Here is a 15473-nt window from a genome sequence, read left to right as displayed (position 1 = left end):
GGAGCTGAAGGAGCTGCAAGCCTAGCTGCTTGCCCATGCCAGCAAGGCTCTTCCGTGTAGTGGAGTCCATGGTCTATAAGAAGAAAAGGAACTTTCTCCATCAGCTCCCCTTGGAAAAATTCTGAACTACCGAATCTTCATACAAACACTTTCTCTATTCTCCATGAAAAAAATTGTTTAATTCAGGGGAAGGACAAGATGGCGGAGGAGTAGGTGGGCATGGAGTACATCTCTCTGCACAATACATCAGGAATACACCTTCAGACACTGAAGTGCATGCCAAACACCAATTGAGAGCAGACAGCAGTACCTGACCAGTGGAAAAGAATATATAGGCCCCCACGCAAAACTCTAGATCAAGCCCTGAGGCTTCGGAGTGGGAGCACTGACTCCAAGACCCTAGACTACCAGAGAACTAACCCTAGGAGGTGTCAAATAGTGAGAACTCACACAAGGGGAACCATTGGAATACAAGACCCGGCATCACCCTACCACCAATAGCACCAATAGATGTGCAGGACACCTCATCTAAACAACAAACAAAACAAATATACAAACCCAGTCATCAGCAGACAGGATTACCCCCTCACTCAGCCTTGCCCATCAGAGGAGAAACAAAACAAACCAAAACTCAGCAAGATCTCACCCTCTAAGAAGCTTACACAAACCTCTGGACCAACCTTAGAGGGCAGAAACCAAAAGAAAGAAAGAATTCAGCCTTGAAGCCTGGGAAGAGGAAAGCTCAAACACAATAAGTCAAAATAATTAGATAAGAAAAAAAAGATACAAAGATTGGAAATGGTGAAAGATTCATTGTTTGCAGAAAAGGTGATTTAATGTATATATAGAAGCCTAAGAGTCTATTGAAAAGCAATGAAACTAAAAGATACACTTAATTTACAATAGTAAGAAAAATATGCTAAATACCCAGGAATAAGCTTAAATAGAAGTTGTGTATGTGTATGTAAAATTACTAAAGAACAAAAAAGAATAGTAGGAAAATTCATCATAAATACGTTAGAGCTCCCCCTAAGGTACACTGAACTTGATGAGATCCTAAATAAAAATTAAAACTTATACAACCCTGTAAATCAACTATACTCCAGCAAAATTAAAGAAATGCCAATCAGGTTTTTGTGGGGACAAGGGGAATTGGGACTCTACAAGTGATTCTAAAGTCATATAGAAAAAATAATACCCAGGAAAGTTTTGAGAAGTTATGAGGCAGGATTGACCTTAGCAGATAATAACATGGGACAGGTATAGAGATTCAAAGCTCCATCAGTGGAAGAAAATAGGCCCGGAAAAGAAACAAATACTTGGTAAATGCTAAAGGTAGTGTTTCAAAAAATGAGGAAAGAGTGAGCTATTCAGTATCTGTATTACCCATTATTTGGGAATGAGGTGGATTTCTAGGAAAAGAAATCTTTACATACTTCAAACTGATAAAGATTTAAATGTGTATAATGAAATCACAGAGTAATAGAAGAACTTTTGTTAATAATCCTAGAAGAAGGGAAGATGATTTTGTTTGAATATGCAAAATCCATAAAAGGAGATATTTAACATATTTGACCACTTTTTTAAAGAAAAATCTCTATGACAGTAATCACCATAAACAAAAGTCAAAATTGAGGGGTGGAGGGGAGAATATGTATATCATAATAGTACTATATTACTTACTATTTTTAAAAACCCACTTTTAAGTAGACCTGCGCATTTCAGACCAGGTTGTTGAAGAGTCTGCAGTACTATACAATCATCAGTTGATTGAATCTGCAGATATATACAGGGCCAGTTATACCTAATACAAGGATTTTAGACTTTGTGGCGGGTGGGTGCTCCAACCCCTGCATTGTGTAATCATCAACTATGAATGGAATTCTGGTCATGAATAAAGGCTTAATTTCAAATTAATAAGAAAAAGTTCAATAACTATTAGAAAAATGGACAAAGGAAGTAAATAAAAAAGGAAAAACAGTTCTTAAACTTTATGAAAATGCACTCACCTTTACTTTTTTTAAAAATACAAATTTTGTTATTTGATATATCTAGAACCAAAATCTTCATCCCTCCATCTCTTTCCACCACATACAGGATTCCTCCTTGTTGCTTAGATGTAACCTGTATCTGAAAATACGTTAGATAGCAAATTTTCACATGAAGACTGTATTCTATCACTTTAAATAGGAAACATAATGCTTTCTCAGAGCATTCAAAAGCTCCAATATTTCCTCCCCAAAAAGACCAAAACACTCAAATACCTATATTTAGAAAGTTAATACTATTTTATTATTTAACATTTAATGAACTGAGTAGTATGTGGTGATTTTGTATGTATGCAACAGATTTGAATTTTTTCTCTTCACTGTAGTGAACAGGTACTATAGTGGAAATAGTGAAGTAAAGATATAATGATTTCATTAAGACATAATAAATGCCAGTAATAGTTTTTCTGATTGATTATTTACCAACTGACGAGTTGCCTCAGTCAGGTTTGGTGACTGCAGCCAGGAGGTGGTGGCTGTAAGTTACTGTTGCTGTATAGTGGTAGGCAAAGATGAACACAGATGAGCAAGAGTGAGCTGGTGAAGGAATGAGTGAAGCATAATGAAATACCTGTTTAAACAGCATGGAGTACAAGACTAAATCCTATTGAGATATGACCACAACTCACTCTTCTTTACTAGGACTCATGTGCAACCTATTTTTGCTGTTATGTGTATGCATACTCACAAATATGCATCCAAATAGTAGATTTGAAGGTTGTTAGAGTAAATATTCAGATAGGAGAGTAAGACATTAAAGGATTCAAGTAACAGTTCTTTAGCATTAGTCTGCAGGATATACAGACTTAGTTCTAACCTCTTTCTATTCTACATTCCATCGCTGTGTTACATCTCTGTGTTCTCTTCCTGCACCTGTACCTATCTCACAGCTATTCTTTCCTTTTCATTCCTAGCATCAGCCTTATTCAGATCCTCCTCTCATGTCTAGCGTGGCAAAAATCTTCCTCCTGGAAGCTTCCCACCTCCAATATACTTCTTCTTTTCACTGTTAGAGGATTCCTTTTATGAAAATTTTCTTCTCCACTTTTAAACCTTTATACCTGTATTTAAGACTCTACAATTGACTCTGACCTGTTTTCTATTTTGTTCATCCTTTTGTTCTAACCAAATTGATTCTCTTGCTCTTTCTTCATATTAGCCATTGTTGCATTGGATCTTCCTCATGCAAGTCCCTCACCTCCATCCTCAGTGTCTGCTTACCAAGATCTTATCTGTCTCACTTCCTGAAGCACTGTTCATTTGAGTGGAGCTACCAATACTTACATATTTTTACTGTGTGCCAGACATGGTTCTGGGGGCTTAATATATAGTACTTCATCTGATAGTCACTACAGCTACTCAGACATTTTAAGAAATAAGAAGGTTCTGCACATGTAGTTATAGGAGTATCTCCAAGATACAAGTATTAAAGCACTGGGGAGAGGTGCATTCATATTTACTCTTGTATGTATATAAAACACCTACGGGAGGAAGGGCTGAAGCTCGTAGTGATTGTCCACGGGAAGGGGAATGAGCCGCTGAGGCCCTAGACTGCAAGGACCATTCTCTTCAGCACACTGTGCCTTCATATCTCTCAGCCTTTTTTTAACCATATGAAAGGGTTATTTATTCAAAAAAATTAAATAAAATATTACCTATATTTTGAAGGCTAGGTTCATTTCTCTCTCTACCATGAACCTTCACTGATTTCTTCAACCAAAATTGAAATGCTTAGAATTGTTTATATTGCTGTGGCAGTTTTATTGGGCCACTGGCATTTTGAGTTCTTTGTAGTCAGAGCCACGTTCTACATAGCTCTCAGACACCAAGAGCAACAGGGAGATTGCTTTATAAAAAGCAGCTGTTTGAGGGAAAACTAATGTGTAGAGATGGAAATCAAATATACCTGGAGTAGGAGATAGCTGATTAACTCAGATCTGACAAGGACTCTGGGAAGTAATAGAAATGTTCTATTTCTTGGTTGGGATGGTGGTTACACTAGTATATACATATTCATCAAAGTTTTAAATGTGTATATTTATTTTATCGTATGTAATTATACCTCAATAAAATTTTTGTTGTTCAGTGCTTCTCAGAATTTTATTCCTAATTTCTCACTTCTTTATTCACTTTTCTATAGTTCTGAAACACAGATGACATTGGGGGTGAAAGAAAATGAAGATTCATCTTACAAGCCAATTTTTTCTTCTCTCCCTGAAACCAACATTTTAAATGTGGTTAAGGTAGGAAAAAAACTGTTTTGTATGTCTTTAGCACAGAGCTGGAACCATTTAGTTTTTTGCTTAGCGATTTTCAAACAAAATCACTAGTGTTTTACCATGGCATTTCTAGTGTCTGAAATTCCTTAGCAATATTCTTTGTATTAAAACTTGATTTTGCTGTTTTTATTTTTGTTTTAATATTACGAGCAAAAGGGAACTTTAAATCAGCATTATGTGATTAAATTAGTTCTAGGAATACCTTTACCAAGAAGCTTTTTGAAACTAGTATTTTTGAAAATAATAATTTTCTAGAATTAGAATATACAAAGAAAAATTGTTATTTACAGTATACCTTAGTGACCAAGAATTAATAAGTGTTAAAAATCTTTAGTGACTGAATCGAATCATTCGTGATATTGAACTGTTAAAATCTTGAAAATTAAAACTGGAGAAGAAAATACTTAGCAATTCAACTATTAACATTAATGTTTTTTGCCTTTTCCTAGACAGCTGATGTTTTGGTTTCTGTGTAGTTCCCATTTGCATTTTTTGTCAAAAAGTTTTTATACTGTAAACTCTTCAAGCAGAATATATTTCCTTAAGTTGTTTTGTCTCTGATATGTGTCAAAGTTTCTAGGCTTGTGTACATCAATACATCCAGAAGGTTACCAGGATCGTGAAATAATGTTACTGATCTTAATGTTGTTTAAAATGAGTTTGGAAAAAGAATTGAAACAGATTCCTCTAGTGGACTTTCAGAGCCTCTTAATAAACCTGATGAAAAACATCAGAGATTGGAACACAAAGGTAACATTACTTAAAACTTTAGTATTGTTTTTTGTATAGCGTCACATAGTGACTTTCATAGTGTATGCAGAATTGACAGTTTCTAACCTAAGTTGAGATCTTCAGCAGATGAAAACTTAACTGAGGAAAGGACTGTCTTTGCTGGAACTATATTTAATTCATGAAACTGAATCTTAATAAAACTGAAGCCATTAATTCAACAAAAAATGTGTTATGTTTATTGGGGATTAACTGTGAGCCAAGTATTATTAATACAGGTGCTAGAGACAAAGCTGTGTGAAGATAAAACCCTTGCTCTCCCCACACTTTTTAGTCAAAGGGCTAGGTTATAAACAGTGTAAATGTAGATTATAATATCATATTAAGTTATAGTAAATGCTACAAATTACAATAAAGCAGGACAAGGCAGGGATCCTCTGCTGTTTGGTATGAGGCAGTTAGAGAAGGCCTTTCTGAAGTAACCTTTGAACAGAGCCCTAAATGAAGTGGTAGAATGAATCATGCATACAAAATTTGAGTTAAATTTCTGTGGCCATTGAGGGTAAACATGTATAATTTTTGTTAGGTTTTTTAAAATTATGTTTTTCAACCTTTTTTTGGTAGAAAATGTCAAATGTGCTAAAGTAGGGGAAACAGTTTAATGAACCCCTAAGTACTTATCACCCAGCTTCAGCAATTATCAAAATGTAATCAATTTTCAGCTTCCTAGGTGGCACTAGTGATAAAGAACCTGCCTGCCAATGCAGGAGACATAAGAGACATAGGTTTGATCCCTGGGTTGGGAAGAGCCCCTGGAGGAGGCCATGGCAACCCACTCCAGTATCTTGCCTGGAGAATCCCATGGACACAGGAACCTGGTGGGCTATAGTCCATTGGGTTGCACAGAGTTGGACATGACTGCAGCGACTTAGCACAGCACACAATCAGTCTTATCTCTTACCCTATCCTATATTTCCTTTCCTTTTTTTTTTTTTTTAAATTCGGTTGGCCAGTCGTGTCTGGCTCTTTGGAACCCCATTCACTGTAGCCCACCAGGTTCTTCTCTCCATGGGATTTCCCAGGCAAAAATACTGGAGTGGGTTGCCATTTCCTTCTCCAGGGGATCTTCCCAACTCTTGCTAAGGGATTATTTTGAATACTGAAATAGTATTTAAACTTGAGGATTCCTAAATTCAAAAAATTCCTGTTCAGGAACATGTATTGTGCAACTCTTATTATATACCTTTGGAAACTGGTGTTTGTATTTAGATTTTTTTTTTTTTCTTTTAACTTTACGACATGGAAGCATCCTAGATGTCCATCAGCAGATGAATGGATAAGAAAGCTGTGGTACATATACACAATGGTGTATTTAGATTATTCTTTGAAGGACTTAAAATCAGTGTAGATATGATGTAGCACAAAACACAAAAGTTAAATAAAGTTCTGATAAATGTATTGATTCAGTTTACTCTAGAGTTTAAGATAAAACTGAATCTGTGTGCTCTTTTTGTAATCTTAAGTCAAGAAGGGACATTGATGATCTGTTAGATACTTGATTCCACTAACTTAGGTGAAAAATTGTGCTCACGGTTTGTTTTCAGGTGCCTGAACTCTCTCTGGCCATAAACGAACTCTCCACTCATCCCCACAACCTTCTCTGGTTGGTACAGCTGGTCCCTAATTGGACATCACGTGGAAGGTATTGAAAAGTGAGAATGAAACATTAGAATGATATATGTTTACATTAATGAAATGCTTTTAGGTCCTTTATTTCCTTTCATCATTTCTTGAATGTTAGATCAGAGTCTTTTATTTGATATTATAAGAAAAGGCATTGACAGCCTGATTCTGATTTTCAGCTCAGATCACTTTGTAATAGTCTTGATTGTTAATTTTAGCTTTAGCTTATCTGATAACTTAATATAGATGGCATATACCACAAAAATGAATCAATTCGCTTTTTTTTTTTTTTTTGCTTTAATAAAAGGAATTCCAGCAATAAAATAGATTTTCTAACAGTAAATCGTCAGGGTCAAAAATAAAGGCTCTCAATGGTTTTCCTGCACTTCAGACAACTTTAACTTTGTGTACAAATATTTTACATGGAAATGTTACTATTCTAATAAAGTTTATATATTCTTATATAGCCTTCTCTTGAAACATTAGCTGTGTTGCAAATTAGAAGAACTTCTTTTGGCTCATTCATTTGCTTCTTAAACAATATTGATTAAATGCATCCTAAAAATTCTAATTTCAGGCAACTGAGACAGTGCCTCAGCCTAGTGATTATTTCAAAGCTTTTGGATGAAAAACGTGAAGATATCCCTAATGTGAATAATCTGCAGGTATAAATAGCACTTTTATTTTCTTTTAATAAATGGGAGAGACGTATAGAAAAAAATGATGGATCCTATGTCAAAAGTCCTGCAGTTAGGGCTTAACTCTTAGGCCAAATACTGTTCATGTAATCTTTTGCATGGTATTTAACCAATAAGACCCAGTTTCTTTATCTATGAAATGGAGACAGTATCACACCATCTACCACATAGGATGGTTGTGGACAATTAGATGAATTAATTTATAAAAAGTGCTGGGAAAATAAAAATATGCTATATAAATGTGAATTATTTATTTCACCTTGTCAACGTTAGCAATTTTATCACGAGATTAGAAATTACTAAACTATTAAATGTTAATTATATCCTGTGTTTATATTTTTAAATTATAGCTCTTTAAATTATAGAGCTTAAATGTGGTTGCCGTTTAAGTACTTGGTTCATTAGTGAACATATTATGTGTATATGTGCATATATAAACGTGTCCTATAGAAAACCCATTCTGAGAAGTCCTGAAGGCTTTTTACAAACATCAGTAGCACTAGTGAGGCTATTTGTAGTTGAATTTGAAACATAGAATCCGATCTAGATGTAGTGTTCTTGTTTGAATTGCAGTGCAGTATAAGATAATTTGTCACGTCCTACAGAGTAAAAATAAAGTGGAGATAAAGATTCTGGCCTTGAAAACAAACTGTAGTGGTTGAAACAGTTAAGCAACCATTGTGGTACAGTGTAGCAAGAGCAGTGACAGAAGTATGCTCAGGGTGCTGTGGGACAGAGAGATTGAAGAGGACAGCTGTTTCTATATTAGTAGAGTTGAAGTAGATTTGATTCTAGATTTATGGGGGGACCACACCTGAGCCACCAAGGTAATTAGAAATAGCTCTCAGTCCTTTCAGTGATATTACTGCCATCAAAAGAGAATTCTTTCCAAAATTCAGTGACTTCTACTCACAAGGATGAAGATTCAACTTTGCTGACTTTTGAATAATTTTTCATAAAAAGTATTCCCTTTGACCTCTTTGGTAATGCAATTTGGTCTCCTCCTTAAGTTTTCATCTTCAATTAAAAGTACTAAATCTTAAATTTAATATCCCTTTTAGGGAATTTCCTGGTGGTTCAGTGGTTAGCACTTGGCACTTTCACTGCCAGGGCCTGGGTTCAATCCCTGATTGGGGAACTAAGATCCTACAAGCCTCAAAGTACAACCAAAAAAATTAAGATCCCTTTTAAGCAGTTGACTCTTTTTCCCCCTCTCATTTTATTACAGTGAAGTTTAACAGTATGTAAAAGACACATAAACCTTGGTGGGTCAGTTGGAGACTTGGTTTTTTTGGTTGTACCACGTGGCATGCAGAATCTTCCCTGACTAGGGATCAAACCTGTGCCCCCTACATTGGTAGTGTGTAGTTTTTAACCACTGACTGCCAAGGAAGTCCCTTGGTTGGGAACTTTTAAGTAAAGAATAAATGAATATCACTGAACTTTAAGAAACTAAATTAGAAAAGACAAAATGAACAGAGGACACTGAAAACATGCCTAAGAAAGAGTAAGTGTATTGCCTAATATGTTTCATTGTCTCCTCTTTCCTTTGATAGATATCAGTCTTACATCGCTATCTTGTGCAAATGAAGCCTTCAGATTTGTTGAAGAAAATGGTCTTGAAGAAAAGAGCTGAACAACCAAACAGCACTATTGATGATAGTATTCATTTGGAACTTGAAAAGCAGGTATCCAGGGCTAGATCATCTCAAAAGAGTACATTTGAGCACAACCTGTGATAGCTTCCTAACCATAGACATTTCTGAATTTAGAGACTAGATACATTGTAGCATAGTTATATGGTGAATGATATTTTTGTTTATTGCTGTCATAAAAATCCTTCAGTTAACTTGAAGATTGAAATAAAAGGATTGTTGGTAATTTAATACTGTGAGTATTTTTCATAGCCCTTTACTAGGGCAGTCATGAGGTGGTAAAAGGAATGAACTTGAATTAGAAATCAGAAACCTGGGATAAATGCTTGACTTTTGCTTACTTACCAGTCCAGTTAACTTTAGCAAATCCAGTCCTTCCTGGGCAACTTCCCTAATGTTTGTTTAAACTGGGATGACATGTACTCTAGCTAATTTCATCCATGGGTGTTGACTTTATTCATTTCTCTACCAGGCATATTACCTGACCTACATTCTTCTTCATTTAATCGGTGAGGTTAGTTGTTCTCACTCCTTTTCTTCTGGACAACGGGTAGGTATTTTTTCATCCTTTTTATTTTTAATAAATGTCACTATTGATGGAATAATGATCATTTTTTATATAGGAGAAAATATAATAACTTATCAAATTCACTTTGGATTCACTGTCGAAATAACTGTACACTGGAAAGGGAGAAGTGATGGTAACCTTGCAGCCTTCTTTTGTTGTTGTCTGCACTGAGTCTTCATTGCTGTGCAGGCTTTCTCCAGTTGCAGCAAGCAGGAGCTACTCTCTCATTGGAGTGTGTGGGCTTCTCATTGCGGTGACTTCTCTTGTTATGGGGCACAGGCCCTAGGGTATGTGGGCTTCATAGTTGCAACTTGCAGGCTCCATAGTTAGGGCACACAGTCTCTATAGAATGTGTGGGCTTTAGTAGTTGTGGTTCACAGGCTGAGTTGCCCCATGGCATGTGGAATGTTCCTGGGCCAACCTGCGTCCCCAGTATTGGCAGGCGGATTCTTAACTGCTGGACCACCAGGGAAGTCCAAACTCAACATTTTTTTTTTTCTTGCCTTGCTATACGACTTGCAGAATCTTAGTTCCTCAACCAGGGATTCTAGCCATATTGTTGACAATTATTCGTCTAGAGATGTTTGTTCTGTTTATTGGAGTGGAACTTAACCGTGATAACTTGGCAGTAGTGTAATACATTAATATCAAAATCACCAAATACTAAATGAGCTAGCTCTTAGCTCCATTCTTCCCATCTCTGCTCCCACTCCATTTCCTTTTTTCTTTAAAAATAATGTTTGCCTTCAAAATTAAACTGATGGTAAGTCAGGCTACTCGAGATCTACATTCCTAAGTTATCTCCTCATGTTAAGATTTTCATTTTGAATTAGTTTATTCTTCCAGTACTATCATGTTCCTTATTTGTGGGGAAAATTCTTGTTTAATACTCCCATGTTTCACACTTTAGGTAATCCAACCCCTGTTTAAAATTTTGTATCTCCTTAGACATGATCAAAAAGGACACAAGACTGCTTCCTGTGTTTTTATAAACACTGTTGTGCATAGAACTGTGTTTGCTCTCCTGATTGGAACCTAATATAATCATCTGTGGGGCTTCCCTAGTGGCCCTAGTGGTAAAGAACGTGCCTGCCAATGCAGGAGACAGAAGAGACATGGGTTCCATCCCAGGATCAGGAATATCCCCTGGAGGAGGGCAGAGCAACCCACTCCAGTATCTTGCCTGGAGAATCCCATGAACAGACGACCCTGGCAAGCTACAGTCCATAGGATCGCAAAGAGTTGGACGCAACTGAAGCAGCTTAGCATGCATGCAGTCATCTATCTGTTCTTATATATGGTCTTTAAATTTTTTAATTATTTTTTCTGATTAGAAAACAATTATTGCGTTAAAACTCAATTACTATAAAACCATGTAAGGTAGAAAGTGAAAGACTTTATAATCCAGTGCCCTCTTGTAAATTTCTCCATAATTTATGGATATCCTAACATAATTACTTTTTTAAAAATGCTGTCATGCTATTCACATTATTTGCAAATTGTCTTTTCTCCTCCACTGTAAATTACTTAGCACTTCTGTGTAATTAAACTATAGTATTCCAAAATCTTTACTGATGAACATTCCTGTTTCTGTGATTACACACAATACTAACATGAACCTTTGGAAGCATTTCTATAGGGTAAATTCCTAGAAGTAGAAATGCTGAATCAAAATTTATAAAGTTTTCAAATTTTAATTATTGTAAAATGATTATTATCATATTTCCCTCCTCAAAAATGTCCATTTACATTCTCACCTTAGTATGTATACGAGTGTGACTCTTTGGAACTGTATACTTCTAAAACTTAGGCCACTTAATTTTTCAAAGAACTATTAGTAAACATTGTTTTGTTCATAGAGAAAATAGGTCAGCTGTTACTTGAATATTTCATTAGAGATCGTGTTAACAGAAGGACTTACATTTCTGGGCACTACATCATAGTCTGAACTCTGGGGCTAGTTTTCATTAATGTGTCTTAATGCAAAAAGCTAGCAATAAGCTGTAACTGATTATTGCAGCAGTCACTACATTTTACTCATATGACTGCTTCTGTGTTGGACAGTTAGTATCAGAAATTGCTAAGGTAGATTTTTTTTTAAATGATTGTCAGTTCTAGCTACATAATCTCTTCTTTGCTCATTTGTAATGCTTTAAAATTGTTTTCATCCTTTGTATTTGTTTTACACAGAAACATTTTGTGCACCTCTGTGGGGCTTTGGAAAAGCACGTTAAGTGTGATATTAGGGAAGATGCAAGACTGTTTTATAGAACCAAGGTAAGTATGCCTTTTTCCTAATAGTTTCATTGTTTGTTTATCCTTGGCTTTGTTAATATTTGAGTAAGAGAAGCCTATAAGCCTCTTTTTTAAGAACATATAGCATTAGAAATAAGACTTTCTCGTTTAATAACAAATTAGGTTCGTCTAAGTACTTCTAGCTAGATTGAAAGTGAAAGGGAAAAATCTCAAAGCAAAACATTTAAGACAAGAAGCTGAAAAGAAAAGCTGAATATAAGAATATGGAGTTAGGAAAGCAACTTTAGTATTAATAAAACAATTTGACAATTTTTCCTGAAACATAAACACCACTATTTTTAAAACATTTTCTTCTAAGGATTTTTTTTTTTATTCTTAATCATCCTTTAGCTTTTGCAGTGTAGGGGTGATTCTTTCTTGCCATTTGTTTAGATAGTCTTAAGTGAGATTTCAGGTTTGTAATTAGCTATAAAGTCATTTCAACAATGCCTATGTAGATTTAGTATCTGTATTTGTTTAATAGATGTAAGTTAAATACCAAAAGGAGCAACTAACAAAATTGTATTAGATTGTGGATTTTCAAATGCAGGTAGGAGATAGCTCTTTGGCTTAGAGTGAAAACCGGTTTCAGAAACACATTCTTTTGAACATCGACTAGTTACTGGCCCGTAGAACTTGGTGGTGGTGGCTACTGCTGACAGACATGCTACAGGGGACCACCCCCAAGTTGTTTGTTTCTTAAAGTCAAGAGGCTGGGTGTAGACTGGTGCCAGGGCTCCTCTTACTTAGAGTGGAGAGTGACACGGAGATCTATGGAAATTGCTTCGGGTGCGGTCCTGCTGAAGTGAATGAATTGCATGCCTCTCCACAAGCCTCTAGTAGAAAAGGTGCTGATTGTTTTGGAGAAACTGAATCTGCCAAACTGTAAAGGGAGAAAAAAGCAGACCTTACAGTTTACTTTATAAACTTAAAGCAACTCTAAAATTCCTGACCCTTTTAAAATATTTTGCTGGGACTTCCCTGGCAGTCCAGTGGTTAAGACCCCACACTTCCACTTCAGGGGGGCACGAGGTCAATCCCTTGTCAGAAAACTGAGATCCCACATACTGCATGGCACAGCCCAAAATAGACATACATAAATATATACAAATATTTTGTCAGGCTGTTATGTCCAAGAACTAGTTGAGAATCCTCTAGTGTGGTAGGAAAGTTTGAGTTTCATACAAAGACTTAGTAGAGCTCCAAATGTAGGAATGCATCAGGTATTTATATGTAAAGAGGATTCTTTGTGCAGTCTACCTTCAGCCGCAGATTCTTTCCAAACTATCTCAGCTTCCTGCTCTTGAGTGAGTCATTATTTATCACTTTCTTTGTTTTTGAGGCAGAGATAGCAGTAGGGTTTTCTCTGGTGCAGGGACTTGGCACCGCTAACCCCCCCACATTGTTTACGAGTCATCTATACTTTGCAGAATCCTAGAGAGACTTAACACTCAATTGAAAAGGAACAAATAACAACCCTCTTTTGTGACCTTGAATCAAATAGAACTTGAAAGGCAAGGAACAACCAAAGCCTTGGGTCCTGTAAGAGTGGAAAGCCTACTCTTCAGCTTTCCTGTTGGGTGTTCAGAAGCCAGCGAGTTGAAAATAGGTGTCTTAAAGGCAGAAAATATGTTTTTTTGGATGATCTTTAGTTAACTAATGTGAAAATGGAGTCCTAAGCATTCAGTATCTTAGACATAATGATGAAGAACGGTCTTAGTTAATCACTGTGACTTGAAAACCCCTCTAGAAGTTGAGGAGTTTCTTCTTTCTTGATAGAAACTACATTGAGTTGTTGGGGGTGGGTCTGTCACAATTATCAGATCTTTTGTGTCAAGTCTTAAATTGTTTTGATCTGATCTCTTTTCCCCTTCTTTGTATTTTTAAGGTAAAAGACTTGGTTGCCAGGATACATGGAAAATGGCAGGAAATAATACAGAACTGTCGGCCTACTCAGGTGTCATTTTATTAAACAGTTTTATTTGTTCTCAGTTTGTTGTTGTTCAGTCAGTCGTTTCTGACTCTTTGCAACCCCATGGACTGCAGCACACCAGGCTTCCGTGTCCATCACCATTTCCCAGAGTTTGCTCAAACTTAATGTCCATTTAGTCGGTGATGCCATCCAACCATCTCATCCTCTGTTGCCCCTTCTCCTCCTGCCTTCAATCTTTCCCAGCATCTGGTTCTTTTCCATGAGTTGGCTCTTTGCATCAAGTGGCCAAAGTATTGGAGCTTCAGCTTCAGCATCAGTCCTTCCAGTGAATATTCAGAATTGATTTCCTTTGGGATTGACTGGTTTGATGATGTTATTTCTTCATACTCTTCTAAAAAGACATGACAAATACTTACTTCTAGATATGTTAAGATAAACTGAAAATTCCAATATACTCCTTTATGTATGTTTTAAAAATTTTTGTTTGTTCTTATATTCATTAATTTATTTTCAAAGGTGGTTGACCCAATTTTAAAATGTTACATTGCATCCAATGGTGTTTATTTCATGTGGAGTATTTCTTAATATCTTTATTGAGATAAAATTCACATGTCATACATTTCACCCAATTAAAGTATACAGTGTTTTTTTAGTATATGCACAGTTCAATCATCACCACAGTTTAGTACATCTATCACTCCAAAAAGTGACACTCATAACCATTAGCAGTCACTCCTCATTCCCCAAGCACCTGCACTCCCATCCCCACTCCCTGCAAGCCCTAGGCTACCACTAATCCACTTTCTGTCTAAGTAGGTTTGCCTATTGTTTATATTTCATACAAATGGAATCATATATGATGTAGTCTTTTATGACTGGCTTCTTTTACATAACATAATGTTAAGTTAATGCATGTTTGGCATGTTGTATATCCTTTGTATTGCCAAATAATATTCCACTATATGCATATATCGTATTTTATATATCTACTTAGTAGATTTATATATTTACTTTTATATATCTGCTTATTATGAATTGTTTCCACTTCCTGGCTGTTGTGAATACTGCTTCCGTGAACATTTGTGTATAGGTAAAGTGGCTGCACTGTTTTACATTCCCACCAGAATGTTTGAGGTTTCCAGTTTTTCCACATTCTTGCCAACATTTGTTATTATCTGTTTTTCAGATATAGACATAGGGACAAGGAATGTCATTGTGATTTTAATTTGCATTTCCCCGATGCTGAGCATCTTCTTATGTGTTTGTTGGACATTCATACATTTTCTTTGAAGAAGTCTCTATTCAAATCCTTTGTCCATTTTTTAACTGTGAGAATTCTCCATATGTTCTAAATATAAATTCCCCCATGAGGTACATAATTTGCCAATATTTTCTTCCATTCTCTGTGTTGTCTTTCATTGTTTTGATGATGTTATTCAAAGAAGTTTTTCATTATGATGAAGTCCAGTTTTGTTTTTTTTTTCTTTTGTCACTTAGGGTTTTGGTATTATATCTAAGGATACTTTCCATAAGAAGGGCATTGTTTAAACACTTGCTATTAAGTTTACCATCCTGTTAATTTACA

General features: G+C 35.8%; 1 protein-coding gene across 2 annotated transcripts in view; it reads left to right on the top strand.

Annotated features, from left to right (window-relative positions):
* FAM178A (family with sequence similarity 178, member A) overlaps nucleotides 1–15473 on the top strand; it is a 41621-nt gene that overhangs the window by 22409 nt on the left and 3739 nt on the right. For both annotated transcript variants that reach the window (XM_010859511.1, XM_010859510.1), the window contains exons 12-19: nucleotides 4189–4291; nucleotides 4901–5077; nucleotides 6661–6758; nucleotides 7317–7404; nucleotides 8994–9125; nucleotides 9565–9642; nucleotides 11851–11937; nucleotides 13844–13912. In XM_010859511.1, coding sequence (XP_010857813.1) covers nucleotides 4189–4291; nucleotides 4901–5077; nucleotides 6661–6758; nucleotides 7317–7404; nucleotides 8994–9125; nucleotides 9565–9642; nucleotides 11851–11937; nucleotides 13844–13912 — 832 coding nt within the window. The remainder of the gene's footprint in view (nucleotides 1–4188; nucleotides 4292–4900; nucleotides 5078–6660; nucleotides 6759–7316; nucleotides 7405–8993; nucleotides 9126–9564; nucleotides 9643–11850; nucleotides 11938–13843; nucleotides 13913–15473) is intronic.

Source organism: Bison bison, unplaced genomic scaffold (genome assembly GCF_000754665.1).
Source record: "Bison bison bison isolate TAMUID 2011002044 unplaced genomic scaffold, Bison_UMD1.0 scf7180017864456, whole genome shotgun sequence".
NCBI classification, from domain to species: Eukaryota; Metazoa; Chordata; class Mammalia; order Artiodactyla; family Bovidae; genus Bison; species Bison bison.
Note: the sequence above shows the minus strand (reverse complement) of the source record. Positions and strands in the feature narration are given on the sequence as shown.